Source organism: Balaenoptera borealis (assembly GCF_965194805.1).
Source record: "Balaenoptera borealis genome assembly, chromosome: 12".
NCBI lineage: Eukaryota > Metazoa > Chordata > Mammalia > Artiodactyla > Balaenopteridae > Balaenoptera > Balaenoptera borealis.
In genome coordinates, this window is record NC_138869.1 from 7,535,506 (window position 1) to 7,549,370 (window position 13,865).

General features: G+C 56.4%; 1 protein-coding gene across 4 annotated transcripts in view; it reads left to right on the forward strand.

Moving 5' to 3' along the window:
- The window catches only part of SLC6A6 (solute carrier family 6 member 6), a 79,851-nt gene that overhangs the window by 26,026 nt on the left and 39,960 nt on the right, over nt 1–13,865 (forward strand). For 2 of the 4 annotated variants that reach the window (XM_082345729.1, XM_082345730.1), the window contains exons 3-4: nt 2,035–2,144; nt 13,026–13,268. In XM_082345729.1, the coding sequence (XP_082201855.1) occupies nt 2,126–2,144; nt 13,026–13,268 (262 nt within the window). In that variant the 5' untranslated portion in view covers nt 2,035–2,125. The remainder of the gene's footprint in view (nt 1–2,034; nt 2,145–13,025; nt 13,269–13,865) is intronic. The other 2 variants (XM_082345731.1, XM_082345732.1) reach the window with 1 other exon arrangement.

Sequence of the window (13,865 nt, forward strand, 5' to 3'; positions counted from 1 at the left end):
TCCCCATTCACTATTACTGTCCCCATTCTACATTTGAGGAAACTGAGGCACACAGGGTTTATTGCTGACGTACATTTTCTTCTGCTGGGGAGACTGCCTTCGCTGAGGGAGAGAGGGCTGTGTGTACACGTGTGTGGGGAGGGACAGGACACTGCATCTCCAAGCTTGGGGTCTCCTGGTCGGAGGGTCTAAGCCATAGCCCAGAGAGGGCAGGCCTTGCCTTGGTCAAGCAGCTGTCACTGGCAGAGCTGACCCCACCAGGGCCTTGTGCTTGGGCGGCTGGCATTTAAGGGACAGGGGTTTCTTTTGGGAAGGCCCCCACCTGCTGCCTCCACCTTAGAAAAAAGTGACTGCCAGGGTGACAACCAGGGGATCCCCGAGTCCCAGGCGGTGTGCCGTGCGCCTCGTCCCTGTCCTTGGAGAAGCTGCCTGAGGTCTGCTCAGCTGGACTCTGCCCTTTACCAGGCTTCAAAACCAGGTCCTGGCTTCCTTTGTGTGTCCCCCTCCCAGCGTAGGGGGCTCTCTCTGATGCTTGTCCCTCCAGGATCACATATACCCACTCAACTCCCTGCCCCAGAGGCCCCAGGTAATGCACCTGCCAGCCCTCACCTTCAGTTCTCAGCCCCCTTTTCCCTTTAGTAAGCGGATAACAAGGAGCGCTGGCCTTGTCCTGGGTTCAGTCCTGGCTCTGTCACTCACTCACTGGGTAACCTTGGGCCAGGTCCTGTCTCCTCACAGAGCCTCAGTTTCCTTATCTATAGAACGGGGCAAAAGCGCCCGTGCCCCGGGGTACTGCAAGGAGCAGTGGCAATGGGGAAAGTCAAGTCTGGGGTGGCCCTGGGCTCACCAGGGCTGGCAGACATGAAACCCAGCCGGCCCAGCCTCCAGCTACTCACAGTCTGGCGGAGGAGGCCACGCACGTGCACTCACACACTCACATGCTCACGTGCATTGTCATCACCAACAAGAGTCCTTTTCACTGGTTGGTTTTCTTTTGCATTTTACCAAGAGTCTCCCAGTGCATTAGCACCACTGTCCCTGGCCTCACCTGATGCTGAGGTTCGCTTGGGGGCTCTTTTAACAGCTTTGAAGATTCAGTCAGGAGAGGTGGGCGTTGGGGGAGGCGTCTGCATGTTCAGCCAGAGCCCCAGGTGATGCTGGTGTTGAGGCCCGTGTGAGGGTCTTGGGCATCTACTAGCTCTGCCCGAGAGCCCAGAGACTTCAGCCAGGGATGGCTTTATAGATTAGGAGGCCCATTTTACAGGAGAAGAAACTGAGGTTTCCCAAAAAGAACTTTGAACTTTGTCCAAAGTTGCACAGTTCTGAACAAGAGCCCAGCACCTGGGAGATGGGGGTCGGGGGGTGACACTGGACAGAGGAGGTGCGGGAAAGAGTAGGGTGGGCATGAAGGGCTTCCTGGAGGAGGCGACACTTGGGCCAGGTCTTCAAGGTGGGTGGTGGGATCCACCTAAATATAAGGGAGCCCACAAGCAAAGCACAGGGCGGAAGGGGATAATGCTGGGGAGAACGAGGAGGCCCCAGGATTCATGCAGGACAAGAGGAGAAATAAGGCGGCAGGGACTGCGGACAGGGCCAGACATGTAGAATGAGCCTTGGTTTCCAGGTGGGGAAATTGAGATGATTAGTCTCCAAACAGCTGGGATAGTTCCACTGATAGTTCTTGAGCTAAGGGCGACATGGCAGGCAGTGGGGTCTGCCAGAAACAAGCTTGGCTAAGCTGGTGGGAGCAGAGTTCAGGGCGCGCCTCTGGGGAGTTTCCAGTGGCTGGGTCGGCCTCGTCTTGTGGCGCTGCGTGAGTGGCAGGCCGTGCCAAATCCCCAACACCGTGCTCTTGGCAGGCACCACGGAGGCATAAGTGGATCGCAGTGAAAGGTTAGGGGTCATGGAGGCTGTGTGGGGCTGCCTGGGAGGTGGTCTGCACGTGTAGGAAGACCACAGTTGAGGAATGTCAGCCATCCCTGGAGCCCGCCCCGCACCCCCGGGGTGGATTTTAATGCTGAGTTTTTCTTCTAGCCAAGCAGTAGCTGCTGTTAGGCACCATCTTGTAGCCCTGGAAGTCGCCGCTGCTGCTGCACCAACATTCACCAACCTGACGGAGTTAGATATGAATCCGGTCCACTCAGGTTTGGAATAAGACCTTTACTTTCCGCCTCTGGCGCCCACTGTGCTCCACTGGGTGGGGGTGTCGGGAGCATCCCCGCCCTCCATCAGCTCCTTCCAGCCTCAGTTTCCCCTCCAGCTCTGATGGTCTGTCTGTGAAAGAGGCTGATCCTCTTTGTTGATCCGCCGTGGGTCCAGGGCCTCGGTTTTTCCATCTAGAAAGTGGGCTTGCATTCACACGTGCCAAGACCTCTAAGACCCCAGCTGGAGCCTTCAACTTTTGTGCAGGATCCACTGGGATCTCCAGCACTGGGCAAACCTTTAGGGAACCAGAGAGCATTCACTTCAAACTCATTTTTGGAAGATGCTTGGGGAACACATTTAATGAAAATTGATGTCCTAAAGATTTGGGGCTCATCTCTCAATAAAAGGCAAAGCTTTGTGGAGTTTTGACCCTTTGGGGGGAACTGTGCTCAGATGCCAGGGATACATGTAACAGAGTTACATCTTTTGCTCTTTGCTCCATCACCCTCATCGAGGGGCCTCACAGCTGCGAAGTGGAAGAGACTTTCTCCGGCACTGAGTGTCCCCGGAGTCCTGAGCCCTAAATGTTCCCTCTGACAAATACTCATAGTGCCAGGTCTTGTACTGGGTGTCGGGAAGCAGGCCCGGGGACTATGGGGCAGAGGTGGAGGTGGTGTGGCCTGCGGAGCCCGGGGAAGGCACTGGGGGGTCCTCGGGGCCACCATCCTGGGGGATTGCCTGTGAGTTACTCAGGGAGCTGCTGGGCTAAGGGAACAGCAGGAGCCGAGGTGTGGAGGGAGGCATGGGAAAGCACGGGCTGTGTGGTTCAGAGGCCCCTGGGCATCTTGGGTGGGCTCTGGATGGTGGAGGATGCTTGAAACTTGACTTCCAGACAAATGGAGTAAAAGCCCAGGCAACAAGCCCCTTTGCTCTGCGGTGGGCGCAGCGGCAGCCCGTGCCAGTGGATCACCCCCTCTTCCTTGCTGAATCCCAGGCTGTTTCACTCCACAGGCACCAAACTCTCCTTGAGCTAAATTTCTAAGTGAGGGAGAGGTAAGCGTGGAGCTGGGCAGGAAAAAGAAAGTCCTTCCTCTTTGAGAAGAAACATGATTAAAAGAGGAACGGTGAGAACAGGGAGCTTGTTTACAAACACTAATGAGCTAGGAGTTGTCACAATGTAGACAGGATGTGATGCCCATCTTACGGAAGGTGACACCGGGGCTGAGAGCAGTGACTTGCTCAAGGCCCTACTGCAAAGGCTGCCCTGGCTGGCTTCCCTGGAGCTGTAACTTCCAGCAGAGCCCTGGTGACAGAGTTGGGGATGGCCGGCTCTGAGCGAGCGCTGGGCCGCACGCCTGCCCTTAGCTGGCCTTGCCCCGAGGGCCTGTCTCTCTCCAGTTTCTGTAGAGGGAGGGAGGGGCTGCCCTCTGTTTGCTTTTCACAGTCAGCTAGAGGAGTGAGGAGCATTCGGGTTCGTACAGCTTGAAAGGGGAAGTTTGAGGAAACAGAAACCGAGCCTTTCTTTTTTCTCATGTCTCTTTTTTTTGTGGCCTCCAGAAATAATCCTGGGTTCTGCAGAGCCTGTCTCAGGATCATGGTTGACCTACTCTACCCACACTTCCGGCAGAGCCCGGCTGGGGCCGGGGCGGTGGGGAAGCAGGCGGGGAGAAGAGTGACAGGCTTGCGGCTGGTGAGTCAGTGGCAGGAGGCCGTTGCCTGCTGACTCACCACCCTGTACGTGAAAACAGGCCCCCTGAGTCCCCCGCAGCCACGGCGCCCTCCCGGCTCCCTGCTTCCTCTCTTTCACCTGATTGGTGGTTACGGCGCGTGCTGGCAATCTCAGTGGCATTTGGGGTCCAAGCCCCCTCAAACAGATTCGTGCAGCCTGACTGTTCCTGGACCTCCGCCTTCCCCCAGGGACCAGGTCCAGCCTGGCCGCGGGCCCAGCCCAGGGGGTGTCACGGGACCTGCTCCTTGAAGCCTCACTCCAACCAGACGCGTGACTCCTGTCCTCCTCCTGAACTGAGAACCATTTTTGTGATATTGTGACGAAATGAGCCCCCCACCCCCAGATATTGGTACCCTGAGGGCAGGAAGGCGGTAGGTGCTCGGTCCAGGTAGGGCAGGTGGGGTTTTTCATGGAACCAGTCCGAGGGAAGTGACGTGTCCCAGATCGTATAGCGTCAAAGACTGACCCTGTTCTTTCCAAAACCCATGGGTTTTATCCACGGAAGGGCCAGGGGTCTAGACTCACAAGGACATTTTCTTCTCTCGGTCACCCATGTTGTGGTCCTCGGCCAAGGGACAGCCGTTCTGGCCGCCCATCCTTGGCTGGTCCCTCTTTGCAAAAGATGACGGTCACTTCAGCCTGTCCCACAGGTGCTCGGCTCACAATGAGGAGGCCGGCGGCTCTGAGGTGTCGGGGTTCAGGACTTGGGCTCTGCAGGCCCCACTAGAAAGTCCCTACTGGCAACAGCTTACAGAGGAAAGCCCAACATGGGCCCTCGAATCCCTTCAGGGTGGGAGGGAGCCAGGTGGTCAGGGATAGCCTGAGTTGAGCACTCCTTGGGGCAGCACAAAGCTCTCCAGGGGCCCTCACCACCCGCTAGATAAATCCAGGTTCTGACCTGGCCTCCAGGCCTGGCTTCCTCTCCGGGTCGCGCCATGCCCTGTCCCCCTTGCTCTGTCCCACACTGGCCTTCCCTCTGTTCCTTTGCCGTGCCCAGTGTGGCCTTCTTCACACACGCTGTCCCTGCTCTGAGAATACCGTTCCCCCAGATGTTTGCCGTGCAGATCCCAGCTTCAAGGTGGTCGAAAGCACAGACCCTGAAGCCCATTGCTGTGTGACTTTGGGCAAGCGACTTCACCTCTCTGGGCCTCATTCCTTCATCCAGGCTGGTGAGAGGAATAGATGAATTGGTACCTGCAAGGGCTTAGCACAGGGCCTGCCCAGAACCAGTCTTTTTTTTTTTTTTTTAAAGTATTTATTTATTTATTTATGGCTGTGTTGGGTCTTCGTTTGTGTGCGAGGGCTTTCTCTAGTTGTGGCAAGCGGGGGCCACTCTTCATCGCGGTGCGTGGGCCTCTCACTATCGCGGCCTCTCTTGTCGCGGAGCACAGGCTCCAGACGCGCAGGCTCAGTAATTGTGGCTCACGGGCCCAGCTGCTCCGCGGCACGTGGGATCTTCCCAGACCAGGGCTCGAACCCGTGTCCCCTGCATTGGCAGGCAGATTCTCAACCACTGCGCCACCAGGGAAGCCCCCAGAACCAGTCTTTAGTGAGCGTCTGCCGCTATGAAACGTCACCTCAGAGGGTCCTCTGACTCCCTGTGCCCTCATCTTGCTTGGTTGTCTTCTGCTCACCGGTCCCGGTCGTAAATATTTATTCATGTATGTACTTAGTGTCTGTCTCCCCTTCTGGAATGTCAGCTCCAGGGCTCACCTCCGAGTCCCCAGTCCCTACAGCAGGGCCTGGCACCTAGTAGAGGATGCTCTCAGTAAATATTTATTCGGTACTCACTGCTCGCCGGAGCTGCCCTCTCTCCGTCTTATCCCCAAATATCCAAGAGGCACAGGGGAAGTGCTTGGCCTGCAGAACTGGAACTGGAAGCAGACCCAGCTTTCTGCCTCTTCACCTACTGCCCTGTCCCCTGACTCGGTGGCCTACTGGGCCAGGGCCTGGGGCACCTCTGTTTTGGGCGTGTTGTGTGCCCAGCTCGCGTTCCCCTCGAGGGCAGTGCCGGCCTTCCTGCACCTGCTGCCCGCCCATCCCCGGGCCACGCGGCCACAGAGCAGCCTGCTCGCGCCTTCCTCCCCCCGCCCGCCTGCAGGTTTGGTGCCGGGGAGAGGAGAAGGCTGTACATTGGGCCCACATCCTGCCCCCCGCCCCGGCGTTGTCCTAGAGGCCAGTTCTTTGCAAAACCTGCTCACCTTCACCCACTTTTTCCTCCGCGAACCATAGATCAAGAAATACGACCTGCTCTGTTAGGTCCCTGTACAGAGGCCACCTTACCCTGGGGTGGCACCAACTGCATGGAGTCAGGATCTAGGTGTAAACCTTGGCCTCGCCTGGTGGCTGTGTGACCTGGGCCAGACCCTCCCCTTCTTCGAGCCTCAGCTTCCTGATCTGTGAAAAGGAAGGCTCCGTGAGGCTTGGGGCGAAGTCAGCGCTCTTGTAGGTTGAAGGCCAAGCCTGAGCCAGGCAGGGTGCTCTCAGCAGAATGGGGGTAGACATAAGCCTTCGTGGGGGGAGGGGAGGGCCTTGCCCACGGACGCTGAGCCCAGGAGATAACAAACCCTGTCCCCAGAGCTGCCGTGCTGAAAACAATTCCCCAAACAGAACTCACTTTCACTAGGACCACAGAATTGTCGCTCATTGTTTCGACTTTGTTCCTGGCAAAACAATGCCGGGCTTCCTGGATGACCTCACTGGGGCGAGCCATCGGACCTTGGAGGCTGGGCTGGTCAGCATCTCCAGCCGAGCCTGTCCTGCCCTTTGCTGTGACTGCCTTGGGTGACCTGAGACAATGGTCTGACCAAAGAGGACAAACTGGGTACTTGGCCCACACGATGTTGTAGAAATTGGAAGTTGTATGTGCACATACATCTCAGATTTCAATACCTCTCCAGAAATTGGAGGACCTGGCCTCAGTGGCCTCGATCCCAAAGGCAACCACAGCAGCTGGAGCTGAGGAGAGCTGCCCGTGGCATATTCTGCAGGCCCTTCCCCACTGGCGTCCATTCTTTGCCTGCCAGGTCCCTGGAGGCCTTTGAGCTTGTCATGCTTGAGTTAGCCTGAGTTAGGAATAGATAACCAAGACAGAAGGATACAGACCTTCTGATTGAAGGTCAATCAAATGATCAAATGATTCAATCAAATGATCAAATCTTTTAAAGGTGTACCTTTTCATGAAAAAGAATAAAAAACCCTTTTTTTAAAATTACTTCCTGCCTTCTTTTCAAAATCAGCTGCCCTAGATAGTGAAATAGTGCTCTTAACGCACGTTTTTTTTTTTCCCTTTGGTGCTTAACTGTTAAATGCTCTCTAGGGCCAGGATTGTATTTAAGCAGCGTGCCTGGGGTAGACATTACTAATTGGTCCTGGCCCTCCTCCTTGCTGAGCCTGTCCCTCACCTGCAGTCTGTGGGGACAGTGCTCAAAGGAGCCCCTCCAGGGCTATCAGAGAAGTTTGGGAGAAACTCTTCCTGTTCGCTAGAGGAAGCCTCAGGTCCATGGCTCCATCTGTCATGCCCCAGTCAGTGCGTTCCGTCGGCCTGCTCAGCCCACCCCTGTGGCCCTGGGCACTGACTGCTGCACGGGTCCCCAGGCCCTGCCCTGTCTGTCTCTGTCATGTGGCCCCTCACTTCCCTGTTTGCCTTCACCTACTTCCCTAATTTGTCAGCACAGCCCAGTAGCTTGAAGCTGGCATAAAGGCGCCAGACCTGATTTCACTTTGTGACATATCTAGAGCAAGTGATCCAAAACAGCCGAGTGGCTGAGAACATGGAATTGAGAGGCCAAAATAGACCTGGGAGCCGTTCGAAGCTTCAGCGGCCTTTTGCTTGCTATGTGACCCTGGGCAAGTAACTTCACCACTCTGTGCCTTGTCAGCAAAAGGCAGATGGTAATGGCCACCCATGGACAGGGTTAATTCAGAAAATGCTTGCAAAGCGCTTAGCACAGTGCTAAATAAGTGTGCATGCAGCCAGTGCCCAATAAATGCAGCTTGCTTTCTTTTTCTTTTTTTTAAACGCTCAGGATACGATGCCTGCCACATAGTGTAGTAAAATCCCAATGTGATCAGATGTTTTCTTCAATAATAGCTAATATTTATTAATCACTTGTATGTACCAGGCACTGTGCTCAATATTTTACAGGCATCATCCTATTTGATCCCTATAAGGGGAGTTTTACTTTTACCCCCATTTTTTTTAACCAGTGAGGAAACTGAGGCACAGAGTGGGTTGTCACTTGGACCAGGTCACTCAGCTTAGTTGTGGCCTCTGTGAGCCCAGAACACTGGCTCTGGAGTGGAGATGGGGGACAAGGAAAGGAGAGAGGAGGAGGGACCCCTGCTCTGGAAAGGGCAGACAAGGGGTCCAGCCGCTTGCTTGTTTCCATAGCAGGCCCAGCGGGCTGGGGGCCGTGCAGGCTGCAGCCTCCCTACCTGTGAAATGAATGGATCTGTCGTCCAGCTGTCCTCCTGCCCCAGTTCGGGGATTCTGGGAGTCGCTTGCCAAACCCCAGATGTCAGGCCCGGAGACTGATCGTATAGCCCAGCTGTGGGCTACGCCCTTTTGGGGTGGGGACAGTAGTCCAAAAAGGAAACAGAAGAAGTACCTGCCCTCTTATTTAAAAACCTTGTAGGGACTCCTGAGTGACAACAGGGGACTTGAGTCATTGTTCTCGACAGGAGAGAGCCACATGGGAAACCGCTTACTTGAGAAAGTTCAAGTTCTGCAGGGGAGGGCAAGGCAGAGAGCCCCCCAGCTTCTGGGCTTGGTTCCCCCAAAGCCTTGGGCTGAGGTGGCAGGTGTCGGGGAGGAGCCTCAGTAGAATCTCAATTTCAAGACCCAGCTGGCTGGTGCGTGGGCACCTGGGGTCCCCAGCCCTGCCCTGCTGCTGGCTCTGTACCTCTGCAGTCCTTTCCCTCTGGCCTCAGTGTCCCCATCTGCAAACCCTGCAGAGGCTGCTCTCTAACCTTCGCTCCAGTGCTTTCAGCGTTGGGCAGACCAGCTGGGAATTCTGCCTCTAGTCTCCTTCCCACCTGTGTATCCTCAGCCAGGCCACCCTCTTCCCTGCTTCAGCCTCAACTCCCCCTTCCGTAAAACGGTCCTAAAAATCCCTTGTGCAGTGTTGAGGGTGTTTGAAGAGTGCATAGAAAACTGTGTACAGACAGCTCAGCACAGAATTAAAGTACTCAAAAATTTGGTAGTTTTACATTGGGAGGAAGCAAAGGAACATCTTGTCAACCCACGGCATCGCTGGCACTAGGTTGACTCTGTCTGAGTACATGTCACAAGCCGACCAGGTGATCTGCACGTTGGTCTTCAGGCACCAGAACCAGGCCCTGGCCGTGACCTCCACCCCAGGAACAGAGTAGGAGTTTCAACTGGGCAAGAAGGGAGCCTTCGTCGTGGAACCTCTGTATTGGAGCCCATTCTAATCACTTGTAGCTGTAATAAGCAAATAGGAAGCTCTTAAAATGGGGAATAATGCATCACGGTCGCTACAAAATAGCCCTGGGCCTGGCGCCAAGGAAAACAGCGCTCAGCGGCGGCCTGCAAGGCAGCGGGTGTCTGGGACACCTCGGAGGGAGCTCGTTCCCAAGTGCTGGCTGCACCAGGGGGTGCGATGTTGGTGAGTGGCGGGCGAGAGAGAGTTAGTGAGTCTCTCGGGGGTCTGCAGAGTTGGACGGGCTGGACTGGCCACGGGACAGTGGAGGCGGAGCTGGGGGTTCCAGAACACCATGGTCGCTGTCACTCCCAGCTTCGTGACCTCAGCAGTGTCACTTGGCCTCTCTGGGTCTTGCTGATCTCCCCCTGAGTAGGACTGAGGCCTTCCGTACCGCATGGTCAGCGTGGACCCCGTAATAATTAGAGCAGTAACAGCAGAGTAGTACTGGCAGATACTAGCTCAGGAGCACTTGCCGTAGGCACCCCCTCGTTCAGTCCTCATAACATCCCTATGAGGTGGCCACAGTTATCCTTCTTTACACACGAGAACACGGGGGGCCAGAGGGTGGAGTAACTTGCTTGAGGTCACCCAGCCAGGAAGTGGCTCTCAGCTCCTAGGCCAGGACTCTCCCTTTGATTCCTGCAGGGGCCAGGCTGCCACCAGAGGGCCTGGAGCCGCCATGCAGGGAGCCCGAGCCTGAGGGGTGGGCTGAAGTAAAGCAGTTACGTGGGACCAGTGTCCCAAGGAAAAGGGGCCTGTGCTGAGACCCAGTAGCTGTGGTGAGGAGCTTGTGTTTTCTTCCGGGAGGGACGGAGGGTTGCGGTGGGAGGGCATTATGATCTGAGTCTGCTTTGTAAGTTGCCTTCAGCTGCTGTTTTGAGAACAGATTGTAGGGGTGGGGTGGGCAGAGTAGCAGCAGGGAGACCCAGCAGGAGGCTTCAGGGGATGCCCGTGGAGGGCTGTGGAGCCCGGAGCCAGGCAGTTGCCATGGTGATGGAGAAGCGGGTAGATGCCAGGAACGTACAGGAGGCAGACTCCGCAGATCTTGCTGCTGGGGCTTCCTCGGACACCCCAGAGGAGCTTGGAAGGAGCCCCCCTGAGAGGGAGTTGGGGTGTCTGCACGTGGGTCAGACCTCATCCAGGCGTGCGTCTTGAGCGAGGCCATGGACATCACTGGGCTATGTGTTCTCAATGGCCAGGCGAGCCTGTGATGGCAGCAGCCACAGGTGGGACAGGTGTCAGTGATGCAGGAACACATCTCCAGGTACACCTTGGCAATGAGCAGTGAGGAGACCACTACAACACCAGGACGTGACAGGCCTCACCCCTGATCCTGGTTCAGGTACATGCGTCGGGAAGATGGGGTCCTGAGTGCGGAAAAGGGGGCTGGAGGTCTCATCTTATATGGAACCAGAGCCTGGAGCCGACGGTCTCAGGGAGCTTGTGGCTGCTCCCTGCCTCATGTTTCTAGAGAGTTCTCTGAGGGCCAGAGTGGCAAGTGGGCCTGGGGCCCAGAGGGCAGAGCCAGGGCTCAGGGTAGCTTTCGCCAGTGCCCCCAGCCTATGTGAGCAGAAGCCGGCCACCTCCCCCCTCCTCCGTCTGGCTGACCTGGTGAAGTGCCTTCCGGCCCCGAGATCCAAGGAGGGCCCGAAAGGGCGGCACCGGCCCTTCTTGGTGAGGAGGCTCAGGGGTCATTCCCTGGAAAACATCCCCACTAGGAGGGAGTGGAGTCCCACATCCTCCAATTATGCTCCCATCCAGCCGGCCCACAATGGGCCGCTCAGATAACCATCGGGGGCTGCACGGATCAGCGCTGGAACAATGCTGGCCGCCCGGGCTATTTTTACAGCAGCCGTGCGCTCGGCAGAACCCCGCGTCGCCCCGAGGGAGCGGGCAAAGAAAGGCCTGCGGATGCCGTCGCCGGGAGACAGAGGAAGGCCCAGTGAGCCGCCCGGCGGCTCCAGGAAGCCTTTTCTTGGTCTGCTCACCGCCAGATAGCGAAACAATCGGGGTCCCCCACCCCCAGCCAGGAGAGGAAGGAGGCGTGGGGGAACGGGGGTTCTGTTGTGCTGCGTGCCTCTGCTCCTCAGAGCACGGCCCTGGAGGGCCCACTGCTGGGGCCAGGCCAGCGCGTCCCCTCGCCAACAGCCCCCCCCGCCCCGCCCCCGTCCTCGGCAGCCCTCACCTGGCCCTGCCCCCGATGCCTCTGGGCCACACGCCGAGGACCCGCCAGTGTCATGGGGTTGGGAAGCGGCAGAGCTGGGGTTGGTATTTGGCCCCAGCTGCTTGTAGACACACTCTGGGAACCATCTACCCAACAGTCCTTGCCTGACGACCTACTGTGCGCCAGCTCGGGGCACCCAGCAGTGGACAAGGCAGGTCCCGGTGCCACGGAGCCTCTGTTCTAGTTGTGGAGGAGACCATTAACAGGGAAGCAAGGAAGGCATTTTCAGCTAGTGCCACTGTGACAGGCGGACTCAGACGCCCCTGGACAGGTCCCGTGAGCCGGGTGGTGCCCTGGCCCCGGTGTGCCGGGGTGATGGCCGCCTCTGGTCCAGCTGATGGTCACTGTGGGGAGCATGAACCCAACGTGGCCCCCCTTCCGATTTTGTAAGAAAACCTAGGAATCTTGACTTTTCTCTGGAATCTGATATTTCAGTGTTGGCCACCGATTTGGATCACGAAAACAAGCAGGTTGTGTTCAGAGCTGCTTGGCTATGAGTCGGTCACCTCTGCCATCATCCTTTTCATTCTGCACGTGGGGAAACTAAGGCTCATCTGTCTTCATGGTCCTCTGCCAGGGACAGCGAGGGCTCGGGGACCTGAGGAAGTACAGAGAGCAGGGGCGCTGCACTGGCCGGTGGCTGACTTCCTCTAGAATGGGGTCCCAGCAGGGGTGGGCTGAGGGTGACTGTGAACGGCTCCTGGGGGCTTAGAGATTTGATATCCCCTGGGGCCTTCCCTTGCGAAACCCACAGGGTAGTCAGAGGGCCAGGGCCCTGGATGATACAGGGGTCAGAGCAGGCCAGAGCATGCAGAGAGAGGGCTGGACACGTGGGGATTAACCGGCATTCTTCCATAATCCTGACCAGTGCAAATCCCTTATTTCTTATGCCGCAGAGATGTGACTGGTTAATAAGTTGCAAATATATTTTATAAGCATCCATTTTCTGTATGTGATGGAAACCCTGTTTTCAAATATCGTTTCCATTCCAGCCTGAAACCCCATTCCTCACTTGTTTGTGTTTATCCATTCTTTAAACAGTGAGGAACGAGCACCTCCTGTGGGCCAGGCCCTGTGCTGAGGTGTGAGTGAAACGGGAGGCATCGCTTTCTGTGCAAATCTGAAATTTGGAGATCATTTCTAGAAAATGCAGGCAGGCTGTTATTCGGAAGCTGCCCTAGACTTGCCTGGAGGGTGCGGTATTCTGCAGAGATGCTGCCAGGGCTGGGTGGCTTCATGCTTATCTCCCTGCACCGTGGAGGGTGGGGTGTGACATTCAGGGACGCCGGGCGTGGGCCCCGCTGCTTCTGTTGGGAATGGCACCTGTCAGTCCCTGGATCACTAGGTCCCCGATCACCTAGGGGGTCAGAGGAGTGGACAGACGAGGCGGCGGCAGGCCAGAGCCGGCCAGCCGGGTTGTGTTAAGACACACAGGGTGTCCCTTACTGACGCACGTTGCGCTCTGTTCTGTCCCCCACAGAAAGCGAGAAGGACATGGCCACCAAGGAGAAGCTGCAGTGTCTCAAAGACTTCCACAAGGATATCCTGAAGCCATCCCCAGGGAAGAGCCCAGGCACACGGCCTGAGGATGAGGCTGAGGGGAAGCCTCCGCAGAGGGAGAAGTGGGCCAGCAAGATTGACTTTGTGCTCTCCGTGGCTGGCGGCTTCGTCGGCTTGGGCAACGTCTGGCGGTTCCCGTACCTCTGCTACAAAAATGGTGGAGGTGAGCCTGGGTTGGGCAGAGAGTGGCATTGGAGGAGAAGGATCGGGCCAGAGCGTGGGTGGCCTCCCCATGCCTGGCTTTCCAGGCTCCCACCTTGACTTCCCCCGGGTCAGCCTGCTTTAGCCCCCAGCCCACTCCTCAGAAGCAGGAGATGAGCATGACTGGGAATCAGGTGGTGTTCTTTCAGGGTCTTACTGTGTTACCTTGAGCAGATCCCTTACCCTCTCTGATCCTCCAGTTTACCATCTCTGAAGAGTGCCATGAGGCCAGGCCGGAGTGCCCCGAGCCTCAGATATTCACACGCCCCCTTTGTAAATTCCCTCACAGCTCTGCACTTCCCCACTCTTCCTTACTTTATAACTTTTTTAACCTTTGCTTTTCTAACTTAAACCAAATGTAGTTGAAAAGCAAGCTTGGTTTCCCACCTTAAATGTAAAAAGCCAGTATCATTTGCCATAATGGAAAGGTGGTATCCAGGGAAAAAAAAATACAGTGAAGATTTTTTAAATTTTTAATTTTTACTTTTTTCCAGTTTTATTGAGATAGAATTGACATGAAACCTTGTTTTAATTTAAGGGATACAATATGATTTATGTC